The 24768-nt window shown below is 45.5% G+C and overlaps 1 protein-coding gene across 3 annotated transcripts in view; it reads left to right on the top strand.

The window, feature by feature from the left end:
* Nucleotides 1-24768, top strand: part of ELAVL4 (ELAV like RNA binding protein 4) — an 87851-nt gene that overhangs the window by 56428 nt on the left and 6655 nt on the right. For all 3 annotated transcript variants that reach the window (XM_010951822.3, XM_010951828.2, XM_010951827.2), the window contains exons 3-5: nt 5773-5876; nt 22314-22467; nt 24128-24353. In XM_010951822.3, the coding sequence (XP_010950124.1) occupies nt 5773-5876; nt 22314-22467; nt 24128-24353 (484 nt within the window). The remainder of the gene's footprint in view (nt 1-5772; nt 5877-22313; nt 22468-24127; nt 24354-24768) is intronic.

Below are 24768 nucleotides of genomic sequence, written 5' to 3'. Positions count from 1 at the left end.
AGTAAGCCACTTAGCAGAATAACTGGCATAAAGTAGGCACTGAATAAATCGGAGCTGCTGTTCGTCCACATGTTAATACAGTTAATCCTCACAGTGATCTTTTGATCGTGAGGATAAAGGATTATCCCTGTTTTTCCAGATAAGAGAATAGGCTGGTGAAGCTTAACCAGGACTTAACCACGGATATACAACAAGTCCAATTTTGAGCCACACACACAGACATATATGCAGTAACAGCCTCAGAGCTCTGTGACCCTCTTTAGGGTGTGTTCAGGTAGGTTTCAAGGCAGCTGACAGCAGGGAAAGTCATCTCAGGACTGGCAGAGAGGGAGTCCTGGGATTTGGAGTTGGCTGCGGTTAACCCAGAGTGTGGATTACTGCCATGCAGGTGATCTTGAGGTGACTGGGGATTTTATCATGTGATAAACGGAGAACGGAATTTTAGCCTGAGCTAGGGGTTCTAACATCCACAAAAACTCCTTACTCAACTCAGAAGTTTTCATCAATAGCAGCTACCCATCTGGCTGCCCCCTTGAGGGCTTTGCAGAGGAGGGGAGTAGCTGTTAGGTTTCTGGAGATGACGATTTTTGAAGAAAGAAAGAGCAAGGTGTGCAGGTTGGCAGTGCAGAAATGCTGAGGTTCCTTCCAGTCAGCCCTGCAATGGGACAGCTTCTCTGCTGCTGCCGTCAGCAACGAGGATGTCACATTTGGTGTCCTGCCGTCATAAACCCCAGGACCCTAAAGGCAAGGAAAAACAACTTCTATCCAGAATGACTGAGAAGATGAAGGGTTATAATCAGCTATGATGGTGACACTTCCTTAGTACAATAAAAGTGCTTAACACAAACTGTTGAAGGTAATTTACTTTTTCCCAGGTGACAAAAAAAACTTCAGGGCCTCAGAATAGTTGTCAATAACATCCTAGTTCAAATGGAGTAACCATAGTTATGGCAAAAGGGACTGGCAGAAATTGACACAACACTGTAAACTGACTATACTGCAATAAAGAAAAAAAAAGAAAAGAAAAAGGGACTGGGTTTGGAGTCAAAAGATCTAAACCAAGGGGTCAGCAAACTGTGGCCTAAAGGCCGAATTGAACCCACAGCCTGTTTTTCTAAATAAAGTTTTACTGGGTCTCAGCCACACTCATTAGTTTACATATCGTACATGACCACCTTCAGACAACAGCGTCAGGGATGTCCTGACAGACCGGAGGTCCCTCCAATCCTAAACTCTTTATTATCTCACCCTAAACAAAAAACAGCTTGCCAACTCCTGATCTAGACTCAATTTCAGCTCTGTGACAGAGCAAATCACTGCTCTCTCAGGGCTTCAGTTCCACATCTGTAAATGATGATTCTCTCTCCCACAGGGTTGTTGTAAGAATTAAATGTGACAGAGTGGGTGGGAAAGCACTTTGGGAACTCAGATCCCTCTGGAAGGGTGGGCAGGGATGGTTTTTATTGTTCACCTGATCTGTGCTGGAGGGGCATCCACCCAGGACATTTTTTTGTCTGTGTTCTGTTTTCCAGTCCCTAGTGTCAACTTGTGGTCTTGTTCTCTGTTTCTCACAAACACAAAATGAATTCCCCAGGTACCCCTGTCTACCTCTTCTCCCCCCAGACATAAGCACATATTCTGGTCATATGCATCCGGGAATAGAGAATTAGTACAAATCTGTGCATCCGTTCTTTCACTTATCAAATGTTTGTTGAGTACCTACTATGTTCAAGGATGTAGACTTTTCTAAACTAGTGCTTGTAGGGAGAAGTGCTTGGTTTCTAAGGGGAGAAGTTAGGTATACAAATTATTGTAACAGAAGAGAGATATTGCCAAATCATAGTACGAGGACGTGTGTGTGTGCGTGTGCACATGTGCGTGATTTAAAAAAAAAGAAATATTCAGGTTCAGATTTAAGAAAAGCTTGTTAGAAACAAGAATCTGTTTAATCCAAAATACACTGAAGTGCCTTAAAAATGCAGCCATTATGTATGACAGTTTTCCCTTGGAAACTACATTCTAATTTTAAGTTTCCATCCCAAACTGCCAAGAATGCATTTCCTGCCCATTCATGGTCACTGGGGCCCCTCACCCAAGCTCCTGGACAGGATTATTAAGAACTGTTCACATGGAAGGATTGTCCATTACTTGGGCATCAAGGAGCCAGGCACTCACTATAGTTTCTAAATTTTGGAGATAATCTTCATTTTTATATTTTGATCTGTTCTTTAATGATTTTGTTTATTCTTTATTGATGATTCAATAAACATAACTTCAGTGACTTAATTTTTTATTTGTTCAACTTGCTATCAAAATAAGCTCATAAATCGGGAGCAAAAATAAACTTTGTTTTAATTTTCTGTTCTGAAGGTATTGACACCATACCTGTGTGGCCAAATCTTGCTACTGCTGATAAAGGGGGAAGATTCAGTTATCTGAGGGAAGAAAAGGAAGAAGAAAAAGAAAAAGGCCCTGTCTATTTCTGAGATGCAGAAACACACACGTAGCTCAAGACTTCAGACTGAGTCCCCTGGGCCTTCCCGGCACAGTCTCTCTTGATCCTCACAGAAGTGGTGTTGGTATTCTCTATGAATATGTTTCATCCATATTTTTCTCTGTTCTGTGTACAGTTTAAATACAGAACTGCAAATCCAAAACCCACCACCAATATATGGCCACCAATGTTTAAATATAAATTTTTTTTTCATTTTATTCTCCCCTACTACTAAAACAGTTTCTGAAAGAAAGGAGGCTTGGCTTTTATATTTTCTACCTAGGGATTTAACTCTCTCTAGAGTGTCTTCAAAGAATATGTTCAGCCCCACAGAATATTTTTACGAGACTTAGCTGTCCTCCTTCTAGGATGCCAAGAAACACATGGAGAAGCTTGTTTGTGAACGAGGCTAACCACAGGTAGTTTCATTGTGCTGCCGGTTTATCTCATATCTTTGAATTCATAGGCAAGCCTTTCCACCTCTGTCCTTCTCTTGTTCAGACCAGTGTTCTGTTTTCAAGTTGACAGTTCATTAATTATATCAAGGAGAACCTCCGTTCTTTTTTTCCCCTTCCTTTCTGAAACGATGTTCATCTAGTTTTTAGTTTTCTCCAAAGCATCGTCATTCTTGATGTTAAATGCATCTCTCTCTAAAGGAGGGTATAGGTCAGTGGTAGAGTGCCTGCCTAGCATGCATAAGGTCTTGTGTTCAATCCCCAGTACCTCCATTAAAAATAAAGAAATACTTAATAACTGCCCCCCAAGTGCATCTCTCTCTAAATCTAGAGCAGATGACAATAACACAGTTGTGCTAATCCAATACTAAAGTGATGGTGGGTTTGGGACTGATTCAGGCAGATGGGTAGATATAACACATCTTTTTGGGCAGGAGTCCTTCCTTCACTTGACCTTCAGAACCTTCCTATGACGTGAGTGTTTTCCTTCCTTCTGAAGCAAAGACAAAACAGAGATAAAATATAGAATATAAAAATGATAGCCTTTACGTATATGTAAGATTTCCGTTAAGTATTTGAATAATTAGAAAGAAAGATTATATGTCAGGGAACACGCACCACTGGTAGGCACGATAAATTCTTTCACATATATTCCAGCAGTACAGTGAATCACGAAGTATTTGGCTTTAGGTCCACTGTTTGCAGTTGAGTGGTGAGTGTTTTATCTGCATTTTTCATATTTCATTTTAATTTTATGCAGGTTAAATTTAGCTGGATAGATTGACCTGTTTCCTAGAACTCATACATAAGGTTTATCATGGAGATTACTGATTTAAAGATGCCCCTTAAAGCCCCTCAGTTTGGTGCATGACTGTTTAAAAGAAACAATGGTAAGAATATTTAACAGCAATTTTTAAGTCTTCTCCTATATACAAGGTAAATAGGACTGATAAATTTGCATGATTTAATTAATAGATTTAATTAGGTGAATTTAGTTAGGCTTGATGAGGTGGAGCTGAATTTAGGATAAATGATATTTTTAAACCAATGAATTAGGCTCAGGTATTTTCGGATTTGCAGAAACTTTCTGTAGCATGTTGCAGGGCCTGGTAATTTACATGCACCTCTCTCTCGCTCTCTCTTACTCTCGTGTGTGTGTGTGTGTGTGTGTGTGTGTGTGTGTGTGTGTGTGTGTGTCTGTGGCTTGCATACACACTGCTCACACACCACACGTAACACAGTGGAATGGAAAGAGAAGGGCCCCAGTAGCTAAGTCTACTTAACACTCTCTCCTGCTTCTTCAGTTGCTAATTCTGGCTGGTGAAGGGCATATCTGGCAAAGTTTGCCCCTGCCTTTCCTATTCTGACCCTGTTATTCCAAAACAGAAAGAAATATCCTAAAGTATTGTCATTTGGGATTTTCCATTTTGGGGACAAAAATGCAATTGAGTTTTTCATGGTTACTCCCACCTATCAAGGGTAACACAGGCACCCATTTTCTGATCCGGAACCCAACTTGTTTTCCCAGGTTCCCTCCTACAACCAACACACACACAGACATTTACCAGCAAAACAGAAGCTGTTGGAAAGATTTTTTTGGCTGCTGAAATGGGCTCCTGTCACCAGGACATAGCAGGCTTTTTGCTGTATTGTCTCCCAGCACTGGCCCCGGTACTCTAAAGAGAGCATTATGTAATCAGTCTTTCCTGACATGTGACGTCCTGTCATTTTCCTCCCCTTTGGCGCTCCTGCCTCCCACAAATCAATAACATTGCCTGGGAAGTTCAAGCTGGTTTTGCAGCCACCCTAAGCTCTGTGTTTCTTAAAGGGTATGTCAGAAAATGTAAAGTTTCCTAATGATATTTCTGGCTGATGACACATGGCAGAGCTGATGGACTATTTATAATCAGTGGCACGATCGCAAGCACATTATTTTTATTTCACTTAGAGGGGAGCCCTGTGACTTGCTACCTCTCTTTTCAGACAAATTGTTGCCATCTCCACCTTAAGTAGCTCAATCCTCATTGCAGAATGCGTTAGCACTCTCCCCTTTGTGTTAGGAGCTCCCCAGTTCTTTCCAGTAGAACCCCCACTTCTTTATTGTTCTTGGACTGGGGGAGATGATAAGGGTAATGAATGATTTGTAGCAACTGCTTTAAATTCTGGCCACGCCTTTGCTATAAATGTCTCCAGTCTTTGCTGCTCGAGGCCTGCTCCATTCCTGAGTGTGGGTGAGTGTGGGTGTGGCTGGCATGCCTGAGGCAGCAGACCAGCTACCATGTCCAGTGCTTGCCCCAGCTTTACAGGACTGCGCACAGCATAGCTGTCTTTTGTTGAGCAGCTACTATGCTCTAGGTATGCGTTTCATATACAGTATCTCATTAACCCTCTCGCCTGTCTGTGGCAAGTCCTGTTATCTCCAGAGAAGAAATATGGGTGAAAAATAGGAGATTAAATGATTTCTCTGCAAATCACACAGCTGATAGGAAAAGCCCCAGGACTCCAGCTAAATCTCTTCTAACAAACCACACCTGCTCTCTTTCCGCTACCCTGCCCTGCCCTTTCTCAATGAAGTGGACACTTGTGTATAGGTGGTGAGGATGTGCAGGGACTTATTATTCCCAGCTGGGGTAGCTCCTGTGAGTTTAATGGCTGGCCAGAGTGAGATATGGAAGAACTAGAAACTTCTCCACTTGGGGGTAAACCCTGGTGTAAAAGCAACTGTAAACTAGAGGAGGGTTTTGACTCACTGCAGTGGAAAGTGTTGCCTCTATAAAGATACTGAGCTCTCTTTCTCTTCTTTTTTAAAAAATGTTTCCACAGGACAGAGTTTAGGGTATGGATTCGTTAACTATATTGATCCAAAGGATGCAGAGAAAGCCATCAACACTTTAAACGGACTCAGACTCCAGACCAAAACCATAAAGGTAAGATATTATATGCTAGCTCCTTATTTGGGAGGCACTGGTTAAATTTCATCCCTTTGATCTAATACATCCAGACTATGAGGGAGCTGGCAGAGGTGTTCTTTATTATTTAAAAGACATTTACCATCCACTGTACTAAGTGAGGGACTCACGTCATTACAGAAGAATGAGGTGAGGGCTGAATAGAGGGAGGGGACCACAAGCTGTGAGACCTCCAATTCAGAGGGCAGATAAGGTGCCAGGGATGACCATCTCATTAAGAAGGCCTGTGAGCCCAAGCCTGCAAAGACCATCAGAACAGAGCCAAGGGAGAAGCTGAGGCAGGGAGGCTGTTCCAGGCAGAGGGACCAGCACATGCAAAGCTGTGAAAATATATAAACATAGTGAGTGGGGAACAGCACATAGAACATGATGGCCTAAGTTTGAATGGGGAGACGATGAAAAGATGAGGATGGGAGGTGGGCAGGGGCCTCAAGTGCCAGTCCAAGCAGCTTGGTTTCACTTAAAGGTGAAGAAGACCCTCCTAACCAAGATTTGAAAGGGAAAATTAAATTATAAATAAACACGCTGATGTAAAAGAGATAGATACTATAACATAGATGGGAACGTAGTAAAGGAATGATGGGAAAAAGTAACTTTCTAGCAATCCAGAAATAATCAGACCATCAGATGGGTAATAATATCTCAGGAGGGGTTGTTTTAAATCGAAAAAGAAAAACAGTTAACCCAGAGCCTGCTCCTCCAGTCGGAGGTTTCTGTAGCTGGATTGTCACCGTCAGTTCAGACGTCACCTTGTGGGGATCCTTCGGGAGGTGGTGCTGTTTGCGTTCAGCACCCCCTGTGACAGCCAGTGGCGTTCTCCTAGATGGAGCCTGCCTCCTCCTCAGCCTCCCTTTCTGTTCTTCCCCCACCTCCAGGCAGCATCCTGTTTGGGGGCAGCTGCCTGCCCATTAATGAGTCCATCCTTCATAGCCTATTAAACCACAGGGAGGTGTCTCCTGGGCGCGCTTATCCTCACGACAGCAGATTTGACGCAAAGTAGGACAAAGAGAAACCTCTCCCAGAATGGAAATCTATACATGGCACCAGCTCTCATCCTCTGGAAACACAAAACCAGGACTTTTTAGTTCAACAGAGCCACTTTCGCAACATATAGACTGACAGGAGACTACTGGTGTGAGATAATCTTAGCTGGGAGGTAATCAAAACAGAAACAAAACAAAATAGAAACCTTCTCTTTTCTGGAATGTGTTGTGTGGTTTTCTTTGTTTCTCTCTTTTCTATTTTTTTCTTTTCCTTCCTTCCTTCCTTCCTTCCTTCCTTTCTGACTACATTTCTCCCTCCTTCCCCTCCTCCTTCTTTATTTCCTTCCCTTTCCTTCCTTCCTTTCTTTCTTTTAATTAACTCTACTGTTGCAGTTTAGTTTAGCTTATTTATAAAGGTGATCACCTTCCTAATCTCATACAGCCTGTACTTCACAAAGACCCCAAAATGGGCTTGATTCAGGTTGCCTCAGTCTCAGCCTAGAATCAGTCCCCATGAGTCCTCTAAGGGGGAAGTAATCGAGAGTTGTTTAATTATGAGGTAGTCCTCTGAGAGGCAGGAGAATTAACTTCTTTCGAAGGAAAAACATACCTATTTTCATGCTTTAGGATGGGGTGCTCTTGTCACCTGACTCTGATGAGGCCACACCAGGTTGAGAGCTGTATTGGTGGGTTTGATTGATTTTTCTGTGCTATCCAGCTCATCATTAGAATGTCAGACATTTACTCTTCCCTTGATGAACACCCTGACCTTGAACTGAGAAAGATACTTTTCTCTCCTCTACAGTTTTCTTAAAACCCAAATCTCCCAAGAGCTTAGAATCAAATCATCATCATCCATCCATTCTGCTTTTTTTAAATAAAGTATTCCATGAAGCCATTGGGGACTCCCAAAACACTAAGTACATCTGGCTTTTCTGATCTCAGAATGCACCCCCTGGCCCATGGTGCCATGAGAAGCAGTGCTTTTTCTAAGTAGATCTTAGAGATGAGGAACGCTGATTATTTTCTTTCTGTGAAGAGTCAGTCTGCCTCCTTCCCTTCTCTATATCCGTTTCCCCACCCCCTCACCCACCCCGTGCTCACCCTGCATCAAAATGCTGCCAACCCATTTGCACCCAGCAGTAACATGGGCTTCCGAGCCACTGTAGGATTCCAAATGCACGATGCCACGGCTGAATCAATAATTTCCATTCTCTACAACGAATGAAAATTTAATGTGCAAACGTGGGGATTTTGGCCCTTTCATTAAAGCAGTTTATTTGCCATACTGAAAATTAAGTTTGAGTGATAGGTTCCTTTATTAACTTTTCTTCCCTTTCCTAAAGGGACACAGTGTTTAAGGTAAAAATCATATTAAAGGGAAGGGAAAAAGCAAACCCTTTCCGTGTGCTGTTAATAGTCTCATCATTTATTAATTTTTTTAAATTGCTTTTCTGCCTTTCAGGCCACTATTTACTTCTTCTGCTTCAGTTTGCTTTGATAAGTGGTATGAGATTTACCTCTTTGCTCTGACTCCCATGAAGAAATAGATAACTTTCCTTTCTGGAAAAAAACAAGCATTTCTTTGGAAAGCATCCATTACAGAGATTTCCTCAGAACCATCTAGTACATGTTTGAAAACTTTGGTCAAGTCTGTCCCTCCTTCTCACATTTCTAGAGTGCTTCATGAAAAGTACACAACTTTAAGTGTAGTGTACAGCATAGATGCAGGCAAACCAAGAGTTAATTCCAAAGCTTTGAAGGTGAGTGATTAACAGGGCGATTCCCGGGTAGTTCTGGAAAGCCCTGGAGGGGCAGTGGAGCCTGGTGAGCTGGAGAGCCCTGAAAAGGGCAGCTATTCTTCAGCTACTGCTGGTTGTTTAAGGGCAGATTATTGTCAGATCTCCCAATTATTCAGTAGAAACCAAAATCTAGATTTTTTTCAATGCCAAATCTCCCAATTTTAAAAGATTGAAAACCAGCTCAAAAAAATTTAAAGCATTATGTAGGCAAGCCAAACTAAACTTTATAGTTGACCTGTGGACAAGTGGTTTGCAGCTTCTGAACTCAAATTTAAGTGCACAAGCACTGTTTTGTCTGTTGGAAGTGAATGATTCATTACTAGGCTGCTAGTAGAAAGTGCCCACAAATGATGGTTCCCTATTAACAAATATTCATTTCCCCTTTATTTAGGGGGATGTACTGTGACCATGTGCGAATACTGAGGGCACTTGGAGGGCAAGGCCAGGTGTAGACACAGCATCAAAGCAGAGAAAGAATGTAATTCATTAAATAAGCCCTTCCCAGTAGTGTGGACGATGTGGATAACTTGCCTATCTGGTATAAAACCAAGTGTCTGCTTTGGAAGCATGCATTACAAAGATCTCCTTGGAACCATCAAGTTCATGTTTGCAAACATGTGACTGCAGAGGAATTGTTCTTTGGATTATAACTTCTTTAGTGGAAGAAGGTAGCAGGCTTCCACCCCTTCTTGGGGATCAGCCTCAGAGATGAAGTGGCTTGTCCAAAGGCAGACAAGTGGCCAGCAGTCAAGCTGAGTTAGCACCAAAGGTTCTGTGAAAGATTCTTCCAGAAGAGGAGCTACTTAATGTGTGAGCGTGAGCTTAAAAGGAAATAATAATAATTATTATTAATGGTAAGGATACTCTATGTATTTACTCTGTGTATAATAGTATTCTCACCCCTTCGCATGCTTGATAACCTTTAATCCTTGAAGCATTTGTAAGGCTAGATGCTTTACACACATCAACTCTAATTCTTAAAATAGCTCTTTCTCCTTTACACATATGAGGAAACTGAGGCCCGAAGAGGTTAAGAGATTTATCTAGGATCACTCAGTGAGATTTAGAGTGAGAAAAAAATGTTTTAAAAATAACTCTGGCAATAGGTCATCAGTGTTGGAATGTCACACCGCCTGTCTGCTCAGCAGCACGTGCATTCAGTGAGAGTGTGTGGTCTGTATTTGGCGCTGCACACACAAGGCTTTTACCCCCTGGTGTGGGAAGGAGGTACAAAAAGCAGACAGTGAATGGCATGGCTCTTCCAGGGCTTGTGGTTCGGGTCTTCTGCCATCCATCTGGGGACAAACCTGACTTCAAATCATTTCTTCTCAGACCCCTGCTTTCTAGGCCCTGTGCCAGGTCCTAGGATGTAGGTGACCCAGAGACGGCAGTGCCCTGCAGATTCTCCCATCCATATGTGTCAGAATGGCGTCGGGTATGGGCAATGGGCTTACATTGTCTCACCTGCCAAAGACCCAAAACTAGGTCTTTTCTCAGCATATCAACCCTAAACTCAATGGAAAATCTTTGCCCTGTTCAGGGTTTTGAAAGTGCTGTTTAGCTTTTCCCCTCAACTTGTCTCCAACAGAGATCACTTTAGACTCTGAGAAGCACTGGGCAAAATGGCTATGGATTCTGCAAAATGATTCCCAGTACTCCCTGGCCCCACCCTGGATGCCTGTCCCCATCCTGAGCCTCTCCACGGGCTTTACAATAGCAGCGTCTGAATTTGCACAGTAATTCCAGCCTCTGACTAAGAAGCTGTCTGCTGGATGCAGTTGCAGTGGTTCAGCTTTGTGTCGCACTGATTAGGAACAAAGGTAGATGGTTCTGTAGTTCCTTCAAAAGAGGGGTATGTTTACCAAAACTTTGGATTGATGTGCAAGTTACACCAAGAGCCTTCAGTTAAAAATGATCCAAAGTGGAATTTGAGGGCTTAGAATCACTCCCGCTAAACCTTTCAGCATAATGGGACACCTATTTGGATTTTAACCTGAGTTTGAGGAGTGCAATGAGAGAAGCGTTCACTGCCCTGCCTCTGGAAGCTCCTCTCTCATGGGGGACAGAAAGATGCCAAGGGGCACCTCTAATGAAGTGAGATGGGGCAGCCACTGGGCCTCAGGAATTCCCATTTGATTGGAGTAGGGAGAAGGGAGCTGTGCAAGTTTTGAGCAGGAGAGGGATCCAGCCAGAGTAAAGCCCAAGAAGGTTTATCTGGCAATGGTGTGTCACTTGGGGTGTTTGATGAATGAAACCAGTGGCTTGCAGGCTGCAATGGTAGGTTTTGTCAGTCTTAGACATTGATTTTCACCAGTTATATTAGGAGTTTTTAACTCATTTTAAAAGCAAGACATGCTTATTTATAAATAATTTGGGAAATGCATTATCATATAATGAAGGCAGTGTCAGCCATCCCCAACTTAGTGCTGTTGACATTTTTATATATTTCCTTCCTTTTCTCATTGCATTACGTTTACCAATAATTTTTGTGGCTTGTCTTCTTCTAATAATTGCATTAAGCTATTACACAAATTATAAAAATAGGACTTTAAAGAAAGCATTCCCAGAGCACAGCTCTTGTGCAAACTGGAGACGTGATTTCAGGATTAGGTCGGGATGAGGGGACAAAAAGGCTGCTCCTGCCACTCTGAGTGAACCCAGGAGGATTGGCACTCCGTCAGGAGAGGGGGTGAGAGAGGAAGAAAGAAGCTTTATCACCAGGCAGCAGCCAGGTTCCGGAGGGAGCAGGACTAGAGGAGGGAAGATGTGTGAGTGAAGGCTTTTCAGAAGGAAAAAACCTCCCTTCTCCAGGCAGGAGAGCCGCTCCTTTATTTCAGCCTCTCTGTGCTGTGATGCTGCTTAGCCGTTTCTCCATCTTTGCTTCATTCTTCTAAGAGCACTAACGGTGCCTCCAGGGGATCTTCCCACACTTGAGTTTTGCAGGTTCCAGTTTGCCCCTCCTCTTCTTTCTCTCACCAAAGGTCATCAGGGATTCTCACCTCCCTCCCTCTGCCTGCAACCCACCTGTCTTGCTCAAGGCCTCCATTCCGCTGAGGCATCTTTTCTTTGCACTCGGCATAAGCAATTATTTCTCCTATCACTGCTCTTAATGCTTCCCGGAGAGTTAGCAGATCATTTTTTGCTGACGGATATCACCCCACCCAGAAATGATAGACTACCTCCTCCAGTCTTGTTAATAATAAAACACGCATTTTTCTCTCCTCCCCCATTATGGCTATAGTCAGAGCTGGTGTGGGAGTGCTTCTCTGCCAAGGTCAGCAGGGATGACTGGATCACTGAATCCCCAAGGAGCGAAGAGAGGGCACTGATGACACCACGGGAAACAGGAGACTCGTTTACCCGAGTTGTACCAGGCGGCCTCTCCCGTGAGAGGTTCTGTTGGGCTGCTTTACTTTCCAGTGCCCCGTTAACTTCCTTTGAGTGAATAATTTCAGATACAGGTGTGAGAGTTTGCGAGATGGAAGTACAACCCCACTACTCTCTGCCCAGTGAGGCTGATATGGTCCTAGTATCTTAAAAGTCATCCACAGTGTCCTGTGTCTGGGTTACAAAAAACAAAAAGTTGGACAGGTACAGGTTACAAGGACACTTAGGTTTTCAGAAGGGTGTGGAATGGGGCTTGGGTGCTTTAGCTGTTTACAAGTATAAAAGAAGCCCACAGCGTGACTTGAGCGGCTAAATAAATAAATAAATAAATCAGCACACCTCGGCTGTGTTAGGAGAATTGTGGATTCTAGATCCCAGGAAATCGTGGTCCTTTCTTGTCCACTCTTGGTCAGGCCATCTCTGGTGTCTTGCGTCCCACTGTCAGCTCCTCTGCGTTTCGGAAAGACGGCCCACTCTAAGAGTTGTCCAGAGGCAAATGAGAAAGATGGCCACACGGTGCTGTACTCACGTACTCACCTCACGGTGGTTGCTTTTCCACCCTCTAGAGAGAAAAGAAATCTGCCAGGACTCTGAAGTTCAGTCCTGTATGTCAAGCACCTGGAAGGAGAACCCACGTGTCTATCATTTGCCTTGGGTGGTGGTTGAGTCCCTGGTTGCCGTAGACATTCAAATGGAATCATTAGGGCTGATGGAAAAGTGATTCCTGGAACAGGCTGCAGTCTGGCTAACTGACCTAAAGGTCCCGTCTGGCTCTTAGATGCTATAACTTTGTGTCATTTCTGGGCCTTAAGCTGTTCTGTCCAGTATAGTAGCCACTAGCCACATATAGCTATTTATATTTGAATTTAAATTAATTAAATAAAATGAAAATATCAGTTCCTCAGTCACACAAGGCACAGTTGAAGTGCTCAGTAGCCACATGTAGCTGGCAGCTATCATGTTGGACAGCACAGCTCTAGAACATTTTCTTGACCCCAAAAGTTTCTTCCATTAGACAATGCTGGCCTAGAACAGCAGGAGCCCTGGGGAATAAAGGATCATTTCTCCATGGTTACCAGGAAGCCCCAGGATAAATCAGCTGGTCTATCAAAGATCATAGAGCCACACTCTCTCCCCTCCTGCCTCGTCCGTTTAGAGGAGCTCTGAATTAAGATGGAGAGTCAGGTCCGCCCCCTTCAAAAACTACCAGGATGACCTTGGACAACTTAGTGTACTTCTCTGGGCTTACTCTCTTATCTGCAGAATGGTTCCTTCCAGCTCTAACAGTCTAACTAATAAAATATTATAGCATGAGCTTTCCAGCTTGGTAACTTTCCAGGGAAAGTAGCAGTCTGTGCCAAGTACACGGCTTTTATTTCACTGTCCACATTAGCCTGGCGTAGTGGAAAGATCCCAGAACCTCAAGTCATATCCAGCTCTTAGTTCATCTGTGTGACCTTAGACAAGTACTTGATCTCACTGAGCCAGAGTTTGTCATCTGGAAAACGGCACTAATAATACCTCACTTACAGGTAGTCATGGTTTGTAGCGGACTGCTCGATCAGTGCTCCCCAGAATGAAGACGGCGGTGAACGAGGTGACCCCTAAGGTGAAAAATTACATGGAGAGAAGGGAAGACTTCTTCCTAGCTACATGTTTCAGAGATATATATGAAGGGAAAGAATGAGTCTGAGTCTTACTAAAGCTCAGAGAGCATATGTAAAGGCTTTGTATGGTGGAAAGTCTTATGAAGTTTCCAAGTGACCACAGCGATCTTAACCAGTCTTCCGTGAAGCAAGAATCAGGAGCTGCAGTTTAGCTAGCAGACTGAGTGTCTTAAACCCCGAGCCTGAGACCAGCTCTCCCTCTATCCAGGCATTGAAACCTTTAGCACATCTCTCCCTTCTGGGGGCCACTAGACAGACAGCAAGGACCTCATACCAAGTAATCCCCCTTAGTAATTAGTGGACTTAAAAAAACAATTTGGAAGGCACATGAATTCTATCACCACACCATTTTTTTAATGAAATATTTATCCAGCCTACTGTATGCCAGATACTCACGTGATACTCTTGGATACGCTTCAACTCCGTGATTCCTTCTAGCTCCTTCTCCACATCAGAATTAGTTCCTGGGAAAGGAGCTAAAATTCAGTGCATACAGTGTTTTATACGTTTTTGTTTCAATTCAGAGAACATTACTGAGCTCCTACCCTGTGTGAGGCTTTGAGACTAGATGCTACAGAGGGTCTGCAGAGACCACCAGAATGCTCAGATCATTGGAGCAGATGAGGTATTAGCGCAGATGGCTGTGATGGGAGACGGTGTGATAGCTGCTGCCATTGAAACGAGTATCATCTGTAGAGTCCACGGAGAGAGCAGTCATCTGTGCCTGGGCTTCACGGAGGAGGTGGCATTCAGGCTGGGCCTGGAAGGTTGGGCAGGAGTTCATTTTGCCATGATGATGAACAAATAGCAAGAATAGAGACATTTTGTTTGAACTGAAGCACAGGGTGCATGGAGGGGTTGGCAGGAGATGAAAGGTCAGACCAGATCCCAGAGGGCCTTGAATGCTTGGTTAAGGGATTTGAGCTTCCATCACAAAGTGCTGGAGAAACGCTGAACGTTTCAAGCAGGAAGAAGTGGCATGATCAGAACTCATTAGACATGTTACCATCGGGTCTTGCCCCTGATAAAAGAATACCGTATCAATGCATACGTCATATATCAGGTGATGGGTAGGGGAAGTATGAGGAGTGGGGCTGCGGAAGCAGACACCTGTCCTGCCTGCAGCCACCCAGGGGTAAGTGGATCCTCACAAAGCTGTTATTTCTAGGAGGCAGCTGGCTTCTCTCTTCTCTCCCTGCTCCTGGAGGCGGGATTGGAAGTCCCAAGGAGGGTTTGCTCCTTGAAGGCCCGGGCAGCACCAGAGTCTCTTCCCTGCTGCCATCGTCCTGGTCTCTTTGGAGGAAATGTCCCCAGGGATCCGCGTGCTCTGGAGAGTTTGTGCTCACTCAGAGCGTGGGGTGTTACAACAGATTGGGAGAATCTGCAGCCTGATCTTCGGAAATGAGTGCATCTCCTCTGCTAGACTGATAGCCCTACTTGTCAGGGGCTGTTGTCGTCATCTCCCACCTCATGTCGAGCATAAAGCATAAGTACATAACCATTGTATCCAAAATCACTATTTACTGAGCACTTACTGTGTGCCAGGCATTGTGCCTAAGAATCGTACATGTGTTAGCTCATTTAAGGCCACAACAGCTCCTTTAGAAAGCTTCTAGATTATTCACGTGATACAGCTCAGAAAGCGTAATTGACTTACCCCAAGACTTACCATTTATAGCTAGCAAAGTGATTAGGATTTAAATCTACATGTCTCCAACCCCAAAGCCCTTGCTCTTAACCCCTATCTCCTTTCCATTCCAGGATAAATGCTCCATTTCAGTTAAAATAACATAAATGAGAACTTCCTTGGAGTGGCCTGTCTCAAAATACAGTTGCCTGATGCTCTAACTAGCTCCTCATTGAGACCCACAAGATAAGGGGTGATGTGGACAGGAAGGATGCTCCTGCTATGTGGAGCCAAAGTAGAAATAGGAGAAGGTCAGAAGCTACAGGGAAGACAGGCTGGAACTCAGCAGAAGGAAGAACTTTCCGATAACCAGGGGTGGTGGTGATGGTGCAGGATGTCTCATGGGGTAGTGCGCTTCCTGTCCTTGGAGATGTATAAAGTGGATTATAATCCATCTTGGATTCTGCCCTGAACTTCTGAGGTCACATCAGCATCAAGTTTCTGTGAAACAGATTTCAAGGCTAATGCTTTCTGCTGGGATCACCAGCGTCACCTGTCACCTTTGTTTCCACTTACCACGAACTAGGGTTGTGGAGGTTAGCGGTATTGTGGATAGAATGCGCAGCTCATGCAGAAGTCCAGTCAATGATAGAGATCCTTGTAATTCAAAGGGGCCCAACTGATGACACCCCTGTTTTCTACATCCAAGTTCTAAATCAGCTGAGAGAGAAAAACAGAAAAGCTTATGGAATCCTAAGTTCATCTTTATTACTGATTAAGGCCCAGATGGATTGCGTGGACACAGTGGGCTTCCTAACACCGAACCCCACAATCGGACAGACTGACATGCTAGGTCACAGGCCTCTGCATGTGAGAGCATAGCCTGCACCTGTAGGACTTAGAGCCTGGAATAGAAAGTGTGCTTCCGGCTGGCATCTGGCTCCCAGAGGGAGGGAGCAGGCAGTGTCTGAGGCTCACATGCTCATTTCCTTTATTGAAGCCTATTGAGAGCCATCTTCCCTGGGAAAAGAGGGATGGGGGTACAGAGAGGCCTGGACTGTTACCCCCGAGGGTGTCCTCCCCGTGGACGGGAATGATCTTCCCCACCAGGAACGGCCCTCTGTACTGCACTCTTCACTTGTTTGCTTCCTTCCTCACCACACCGTGGGTTCATTGAAGCAAAGACTCTCCCAGCACAGAACCTGGTCACAGTAACGTTCAAGAACGGAGGAATGAACAAACTCTCATGTTCTGAGACCAGTGTTTTCCTAAAGAAGCACCTTTCCAGGACAGAGAAGGATGCCTTTCCTCTCACCTCACCCTCCTTGTAGCACCCAAGATCATGCCTTTACCATGCTTTCCAAGTCCGCTCCTTCTGTACTGTGGTGGGTCAGACAAGGGCCAGGGTGTTGCCAGGTGATTCAGGAAACATTTTCCCCAGGCCATGCTGTTCCTCCCACCCTGCCCAGCCCAGGCCCTCGCTGTGCACCGTGAAGGCACCTGGGGTGCTGTGTGGGAAGGGGCAGCCCCCAGCCCTGGTCTTGCTGCCCCATCTGTCATGACAGACGACGCCTGCCTTACCACCTTGGTGAGAATCGCTGAGAGCAGCCTGTGAAGTCACTTTGGAAAGTAGAAAGTGCTTTGTGGATGTGAAGCAGCGGAGTCTGTAGGAACATGCTAGAGGAAATTCAGCGCAGTGAAGTGGTAAAGATGATCCAGACCCCCCGGCCTGACAGAGGAGAGAGTGATTTGATAGGCACTCACTGGTAGTGTTCCAGATGTTTGCTTGTGTGGTGAAATTGAAAGGTGTGTCCCAGTGGGCACTAGAGTCCCAGGCTGGCCCGTGAAAGCCTGTCTGACTCATCACATGATGATATTTACTAAGTAGATACCAAATGCTAGGTGTGTGCTAGCACATTAAATCTGTTCTCTTAATTCTTCACCAAAACCCTTTGAAGGAAAATTGTCCCTCTTTTTACCAGTAAAGAAACAGACTTCTTAAGATCAAATTAGGGGGCCAGAGTGACCATGATGAAATTAGGGCAGTGGCTGTGGGGACTGGCACTCCTGGGCTCCACCTCGGCAGCCCTGACCATGGGAGCCCTGGGCCTGGAGCCGCCCTCGTCTTGCTGGGAGCGCCTGTGGCCACTGCCTGCCTACTTGCTGGCGTCCGCCTATGCCCTGGGCACTGTTGATGCAGGAACAATGGATGTCGGGCATGGAGGAGGGCTGTGTCCCAGGCCTCAGTTGAGCCCCTGGGACGTGCCCCGCCAAGTGTGGGTCCTTGGCTTCACACAGGAAAGAATTCAAGAGCGAGCCACAGTTGAGTAAAGGTAGATTTATTTAGAGATGCATCAAAAGCCAAGAGAAAGGCCACGAGGTATGGGGGTTGGGTGCTCAGATTAGAGTAAAAGTAGGTACACACTCCACAGACAGAGTGCAGGTTGTCTCCGGAAAGGTAGAGAGAGAGGCAGGGGCCACGAGGCTCAGTGTTGCCAGTTTTCTTGGGCTCAGTACCTTTATATGCTAATAAGTGGAAGGACCAGTTTAACTAGCCTGGGGAAGGCGCTGGGATTCCCAGTAAGTTGGCCTTTTCCAACTCTTTGACCTTTTGTGGCTAGCCTCTGGCCTGACGCCTGTGGGCATGCTATTCACCATGCTAATATAGTACAATAGGCATATAATGTAGCTCAAGGTTTACTAGAAGTCAAATCTCCCACCACCTTGAGGGGTTGAACCTTTTGCCATTCTGGTGTTAATTGCTGTGTTATTCCTTGAATGGCTGTGCCCTGCCCCCTTCCTGTGTCACTGTGGGCTATCGCATGGCCACTTTTCACAACTGCCAGGACTCCACTGGTGAGCTGCAGAGCCAGATCCAGGTGGCATAGCTACTTTTCACAACTGCCAGGACTCCTCTGGTGAGCTGCAGAGCTAGATCCAGGTGGCCTGAGCCGACTTGGCCCACAGGGATATGTACTTCTGACACTCCAACCCCATTCTCACTTGGACAGCCAGCTCTCCCATCCCCCATTAAAAAGCTTTTTTTTTATTTTCTAAAAAAAAAAAAAGAAAATCAAATTACCTGCCAAGATCACACAGTTAGTGAGTACTGGAGCAGTCCCTTGGGCTCATAAACTCCATGCTGTACTGTCACTTTTGCAGAGAGTAGGGTCTCCCATGGGCTTGCAGGGATGAGGAGGGGCAGGGAGTTTGGAGTGACCACAAATCTTCCATCAAGATCATTGGTAAAGTCACCTGCCTTGGGGGTCACCCTTACCCAGAGAGAGAGGGGTAGTCTCCCCACTCCCAGTTCCTTCCAAGCTCTAGAACAAGATCAGTGCTGGATCTTGTCTCCAGAGATTCTGGATGAAAGAGGTGAGCAGGATTCTGAGGGTCTGGGGCGCAGGGTTCTTTAGGGCACAGCCTCCAGTGTTGGGAGCCCTGGGCTCTGGGGGGGGGGTTAAAAAGCCAGCAATGGCTGACCATCTGCAGGAGCTAAAAGTCAGCGATATTTTAGAAACGTTGCAGCCTAACAAAGGACCTGACACCTGTAGTCACTCGGTTAGGATTTAATAAACGTATGAGGACACTTGGAAAGTTTAGATACTGGGACAAGCATTAGATATTGAATGTGGAAAGATCCTTCTTCTGTTGTTTCTTCCCACTCCCACTTATGCGGGTTTCCTGGACAGGGGACTCAGAGAACAATAGACTTAAGGTTCCAAATAGAAGAGGAAAACCAAGCGGAAATTAGGCTTGGTGAATGGTTGAGGTGCTGTTCACCCTTGGGGTTTGTGTCTGTTCTGTGACTGGGGCCCATCACAGTAATCCTTCCTGGCTGAGATTCCTCCTCTGTCAGAATCCTCTTCGGGCAAATGGTTTTGGTTCTGTCATTGACTTCTCAGTGCCAGCTCCTTTCTCCTAGCAGACCTGTCTCCAGCCTTACCTCCTCTGTATCCCAGCTCTGACCGCCTAGAACTCAGGAGAATCAAGGTCATTACAATCCACTGTGCATTTATTGGGTGCCAGGCAGGCCCTGCACTGAGCCCTTGACCTTCATCACCTCTTTTGTCCTCACAATAGAGGAGAATTATCATCTGGCCACAGTTTTCTGACCCCACCACACACTGTCATATCACCTGTTTTAGCACAAATCTCACCGACCTGTCTCCTTCCTGGCTCTTTTAACCCTTAATTGAAAGGGAGATTAGTCTCCCCTTCTCTGTGTTACAGTCCCATCTGTACAGCCCTGGAATGACACACATCTTGTGGTTTCATGATCATTGGTCCACATGTGCACCATCCTTCCCTTCAACTCCTATTTATTGAGTACCTGCTGTGTGTAGTCTGTTGCCCTCATTGGTCTTGGAAGTCTTTTAGGGCAAGAGGCCTTGCCTTGTTCTTGCTGATTGTGTATCCCAGCATACAGCATTGTGCCTGGCTCGTAGTAGATCCTCAAAAAATGTTTGCTAAGAAAAGGCTTCTATATGTAGACCTAGAACAGTCTTTCTGTCCTTCCTACCCCAGATACTGGAGAATGGGAAACCTAACTCTTAGCTTAGTAGGAAACACAGCTGAAATTCTGGATGCTTAACTCTCAGTGATCTCCCTAAGTGGAGGAATCCAAGCTGCAGTTAACCCCAAAGAGCCACTAATGCCCAAGTCATTCAGTATGATCTGTGGGTGTTCATTCATTCTCTCAGTAGGTGTCGAGCACCCTGCGGGTATCAGGCTCTGTGCTGGGAGCTTGAGCCACAGAGATGAATAGGACACACACACACAACCCATGACCTCAAGGAGATCAGCAGACTAGATAGAGAGACGGTGAGTCAAAGTCAGAACGGATTAAGTAGCATGGGTGTGATTCATCGAGAACACTGTGAGGGGGCTTTCAGGAGGAGGTACGGTGGGAGAAAGCTCTCTAGAGAAGGTGGCATTTGAGCTGGGCCTTAAAAGGAGAAGGATGAGGACCTGAGGAAGTGGGTGGGAAAACGTTCCCTATGAACAGAAGAATGGAGGTAATAGGGTATGTTTTCGGGGAGCACAAAGATCATCTAGATAATTAATTTGTCCATAATTGACAGGGGTGAGACAAGGGTGACCCTCATGTCCATAGACCTGTCACTGTGATGTTTTTCATTTCCTTCTCCCTGCCTCCTTCTCTTCATGCCTGAAAAAATAGTTGTGCTGGGTTGTAGCCTAAAAGGACATGGGTAGGAGAGCCGTGTGTGGAGTGACACCCTGCCCTGGCAGTCTCATGGGATTCCTAGCCCTTCAGCCCCCACCTCGAAGTGTACACACAGGGTCCCTCTATGTAAAGGCCCCTCTGCCTGTCAGCTATGAGCTGGGAAGGAGCCCACAGAGGCCACCGTGAGTTTCTAGAAGAGATAGACACTGCAGATGGGCAGCCTGGCTCCATTGGCAGGAGGAGGCCAGCGAGGCACATTAGTCACTCATCATTTTATCTGTTGAGTCAACATCTATTTTTAGGTGTGGAACACATAGAGGGACCTGGCATCTCTGCATGGAAAGGGAGAGAGTTCCGTGGGTGGGGGGGTCCTGCTCATCCTTCATTCCTCTTCGCGCGACCCACTGCTAGACCCATTCTCAGACCCGAGGCCCGCTCCGCTCCTGGAGGTTTGTTCTTAATGCCGAGGGTCCAGTTTAACATGGATCATTCCTGTCGCAAACATGCTTTTGTGTGTGCAGAGCACACATACACACATACATACTCACTCACCCCTATAGTCTTAGCAGGTCCTGTGAATTGGTTATATAAATTAAATAAAACTCCCCAACTGAAAAATGCTAAGGCACATAGGTCCCTTCCTGTCCAGCCTTGTCAGATGTGCTCTGAGATGACTGTTTTCATCATCTATTCTGAGCCACAACCGCCCCAGAAATAGCATTAGCAGGAAAGTGCTTTTGTTAGACTAGCTGTAAATTATATTTCAAATGTCTCATGTTGTTTTCTTTAAAAAAATAAATAAATAAGTAAATGAAAGTCTAAAATTAATGACTGCTGGGGTTTGCTTTGCTTATGTGTACTGCTACAGATTTGGCTTCTTGCAGATGGAATTTCAGATCTGTTTACACTTCTGTGTTAGCTTTTTGGGAAAAAAAAAAAAAGCACTTGAGAGATCTGGGAGGACAAATTTACAAAGTCGAACTTATTATAACCATCGGTGAGGCTTGCCTCTCTCTCCAGTGCCCTCTCCCTCCCCCTTCCCACCGTGCCCTCATTTGGTTTGTTGTGGTTTTATCTGCTCCGCCTCAAAGTTAGAAGGCAACTGGTTCTTGCAGATGTTATGACAAGGTCACAGATCCAGTTTTGCAAGCAGATGTTCATTCAGCCCCATTTCACCAGCACTTTGTCATTCAGCTAGAGCAGACCTTGTGGGAACATATTGGAACAACACAAAGGATGGGACATTAAAAAATCTTGCAGAGAACCTGATTGCTTTTATGTGTTCAAGAGGGAGGGGACGGGGTAGGGAGGGTGGCAAAGAGAGAAATCTGCAGAACAGAATTTCATGGGTTTCTTTTTTTTGGTTTATTCAAAGATTATTATGTGTTGGATACAGTAAATCCTCTATACACCCACATCCAGGAGGTAAATCTTCAGAACTCTGTGCGTGGGTAGTTCTGCATTTAACAGCTGCCGTACACTAGCTATTTTGTTCTGCACTTAGAGACCCTTATCTGTACATTTGTTTTAAGTTATCGTCAGCACTCCCTTTGTTCCTCTATTGCTGTTCTCCTGGTTCTCATTACTATTATGAGTAGCTAAAAATCTGAACTACCGGGTTATTTGAGCTGACACCGTGAGTTAGAATGATGGACGAGGGGCTGACATCTCGGTTGTCGGCTCAGTCTCTGCTCAGGGGATATTGCCTGTAATGGATTTAGCTCCTCTTGCCTTTTCCTAGGTCTCATATGCCCGTCCGAGCTCTGCCTCAATCAGGGATGCTAACCTCTACGTTAGTGGTCTCCCCAAAACCATGACCCAGAAGGAACTGGAGCAGCTTTTTTCACAATATGGCCGTATCATCACCTCACGAATCCTGGTTGATCAAGTCACAGGTTAAGTATTCTTTTGTCATTTCTTCATGTCTCAGTGTCACCAGCCAGTGCTCTGTGACCCATAGGAGAAGAGAGGTCACTTAGGGTAAAGGATATAGATCTTAAATAGACAGATTTTTGACTTAGGAGAAAAAGGACTTTTTAATCAATCAACTCCCCAGATTGAAAATGGGCCACCTTGGGAAGCAGATCTTCATCATGGGACCTGTTCCTGCAGCAGCTAAACTACTTGGCAAAATTATGAAGAGGATTCAGCATCAGGTTGAGAGTGGGACTGAATAACCATCAAAGTCTCTTTCAACCATCAACAAAGTAACACTACTTTGTGTGTATAGCTCTGGCTCCAACGGTAGCCTTATGGAGTTAGAGGGAACCTTCAACTGCCTTGCTTCACACATGGGGAAACAGAGGCTGGAAGTGGGGGACCTGACTTCTGTCCAGTTCATTACTAGCAGTGCAGGAATAACCCAGGATCTGGTTCTGCCGTAATTTGGCCGTAATAAAGAAAGGCAGCCACCACCTCTCAGTAAGAAAGGCACCTACATTTCATTTTTGATGGCAGAATGTTTTCACTCTACTCCAAATGTAATCCCAATTTACACATCCCCTGAGAGCAGTTTGGACATGTTTATCATTTGACTATTGCAACAAACCCTCACTGAAGGCAGCTCTGTCCTGGATGCTGTGCAGAGGGACACCAGGGACCAGGGATGAAGGAGGCACAGTCCCACCCTTATAAGACTCCAACGTGATGAGTACCTGCTAGGGCCATCCAAGGCACCACGAGAGCTCAGGAGGAGGCAAGCTATGCCTGGTGGGCACTGCTGGGAAGGAAGGCTTCATCGAGGAGGTGATGTTTGAACAGAGTTTTGGAGGATGACTTGCAGTTCTCAGGCAAGAAGGAAGAATAGAGCATTCTAGGTGGATAGGATGTCTCCTATAGAATACATGGATGGGACATATCTGAAGGCATGGAGTCAAGGAAAAACACAACTTATTGAAGGACTCTGGCAGTTCAGCATGGATGGCATGAGGTTCAACAGGGGATTTAGGGCCAGATCATCAGGGGCATTAAATGCCATGCCAAGAAGTCTGGACTTAATCTGTATGCAACATGGAGCCACAGAAGGAGTTTTTGTGGGTTTTGTTCATTAGTTATTCTGTATTTAGAGTGGAGAGCAATGAGGAACAGGTATCATCCACAAGATGAAAAATTGAAAATGTACAAAAAAGTTATAAAAGATGCTTTTAAGGGTGTAACAATGTTCAGAGTTTGCTTTTCAAATAGGTTACTTAGTTACCAAGAGTGGAGGACACATTGGTGAACTAGAAACCAGACAGCAGTGATCACTTACAGCAACAAAGGGAGGTCTTTAGGACTGAGGACTGAGCAGGGGGGTGGTGACGGAGGGCTAGAAGGGGCAGATGTGAGCGATACCTGTGTTCTGGGGGTGGGAGTCACCCGTCCAGAGCCATGATGGCAGAAATGCAGGCAGATGCATTTTGATGGATGAGAGAGATTCGGGAAGCCAGGCTCAGCCCTGGCCCCACAGGTGGGCTGACTCCCCACAGAGTCCACAGGGCCTAGCCCATCTTTTCCTGGGAATGTTTACCACTTCGGTTTGTTCACTCTTTATGAAGGCTCTTTCTCTTTCCCCAGGAGTGTCCAGAGGGGTGGGATTCATCCGGTTTGATAAGAGGATCGAGGCAGAAGAAGCCATCAAAGGGCTGAATGGCCAGAAGCCCAGCGGTGCTACGGAACCGATTACTGTGAAGTTTGCCAACAACCCCAGCCAGAAGTCCAGCCAGGCCCTGCTGTCCCAGCTTTACCAGTCCCCCAACCGGCGCTACCCCGGCCCACTCCACCACCAGGCTCAGAGGTTCAGGTAGGCGTGCACAGGGGAAGAGCCCTACTGCATCAGTACAGAGCTGGCCCACGGCCCTGAAGGATGGGGCAGGAGACGAACCTCCGCCCCCAGGAATCACTGGGTGAAACTCCCCCGAACCTCAGTTTCCACTGCTGTAAAATGTGATGATTGGACCAGATAGTCTTCTAAGCCCCCTTTCAACTTACCACTGTGACTGTGGTTAAACTTCAGATTCTCTGGTTAAAACAAAATTTCTGCGTTCAACCAAATAAGAAGGTTCAGTTTCAACAAGAATTGATCACAGAGAAGTGACCACATTCATCAGCTTAGACTTAAGCTTAAGACAGTGGCTTGTAATAAAGTCAAAGAAAACAGTAGCCTAGGAGGCAGGTCCTTGCCAGAGGGAGTGGTATAGCCTGTCCTCTTTCTTCTG

The sequence above is a fragment of the Camelus bactrianus genome, chromosome 13 (assembly GCF_048773025.1).
Source record: "Camelus bactrianus isolate YW-2024 breed Bactrian camel chromosome 13, ASM4877302v1, whole genome shotgun sequence".
In the NCBI taxonomy this organism is placed as follows: Eukaryota; Metazoa; Chordata; class Mammalia; order Artiodactyla; family Camelidae; genus Camelus; species Camelus bactrianus.
The sequence above is the reverse complement of the archived record's forward strand: the minus strand, read 5'-3'. Positions and strand labels throughout refer to the sequence as shown.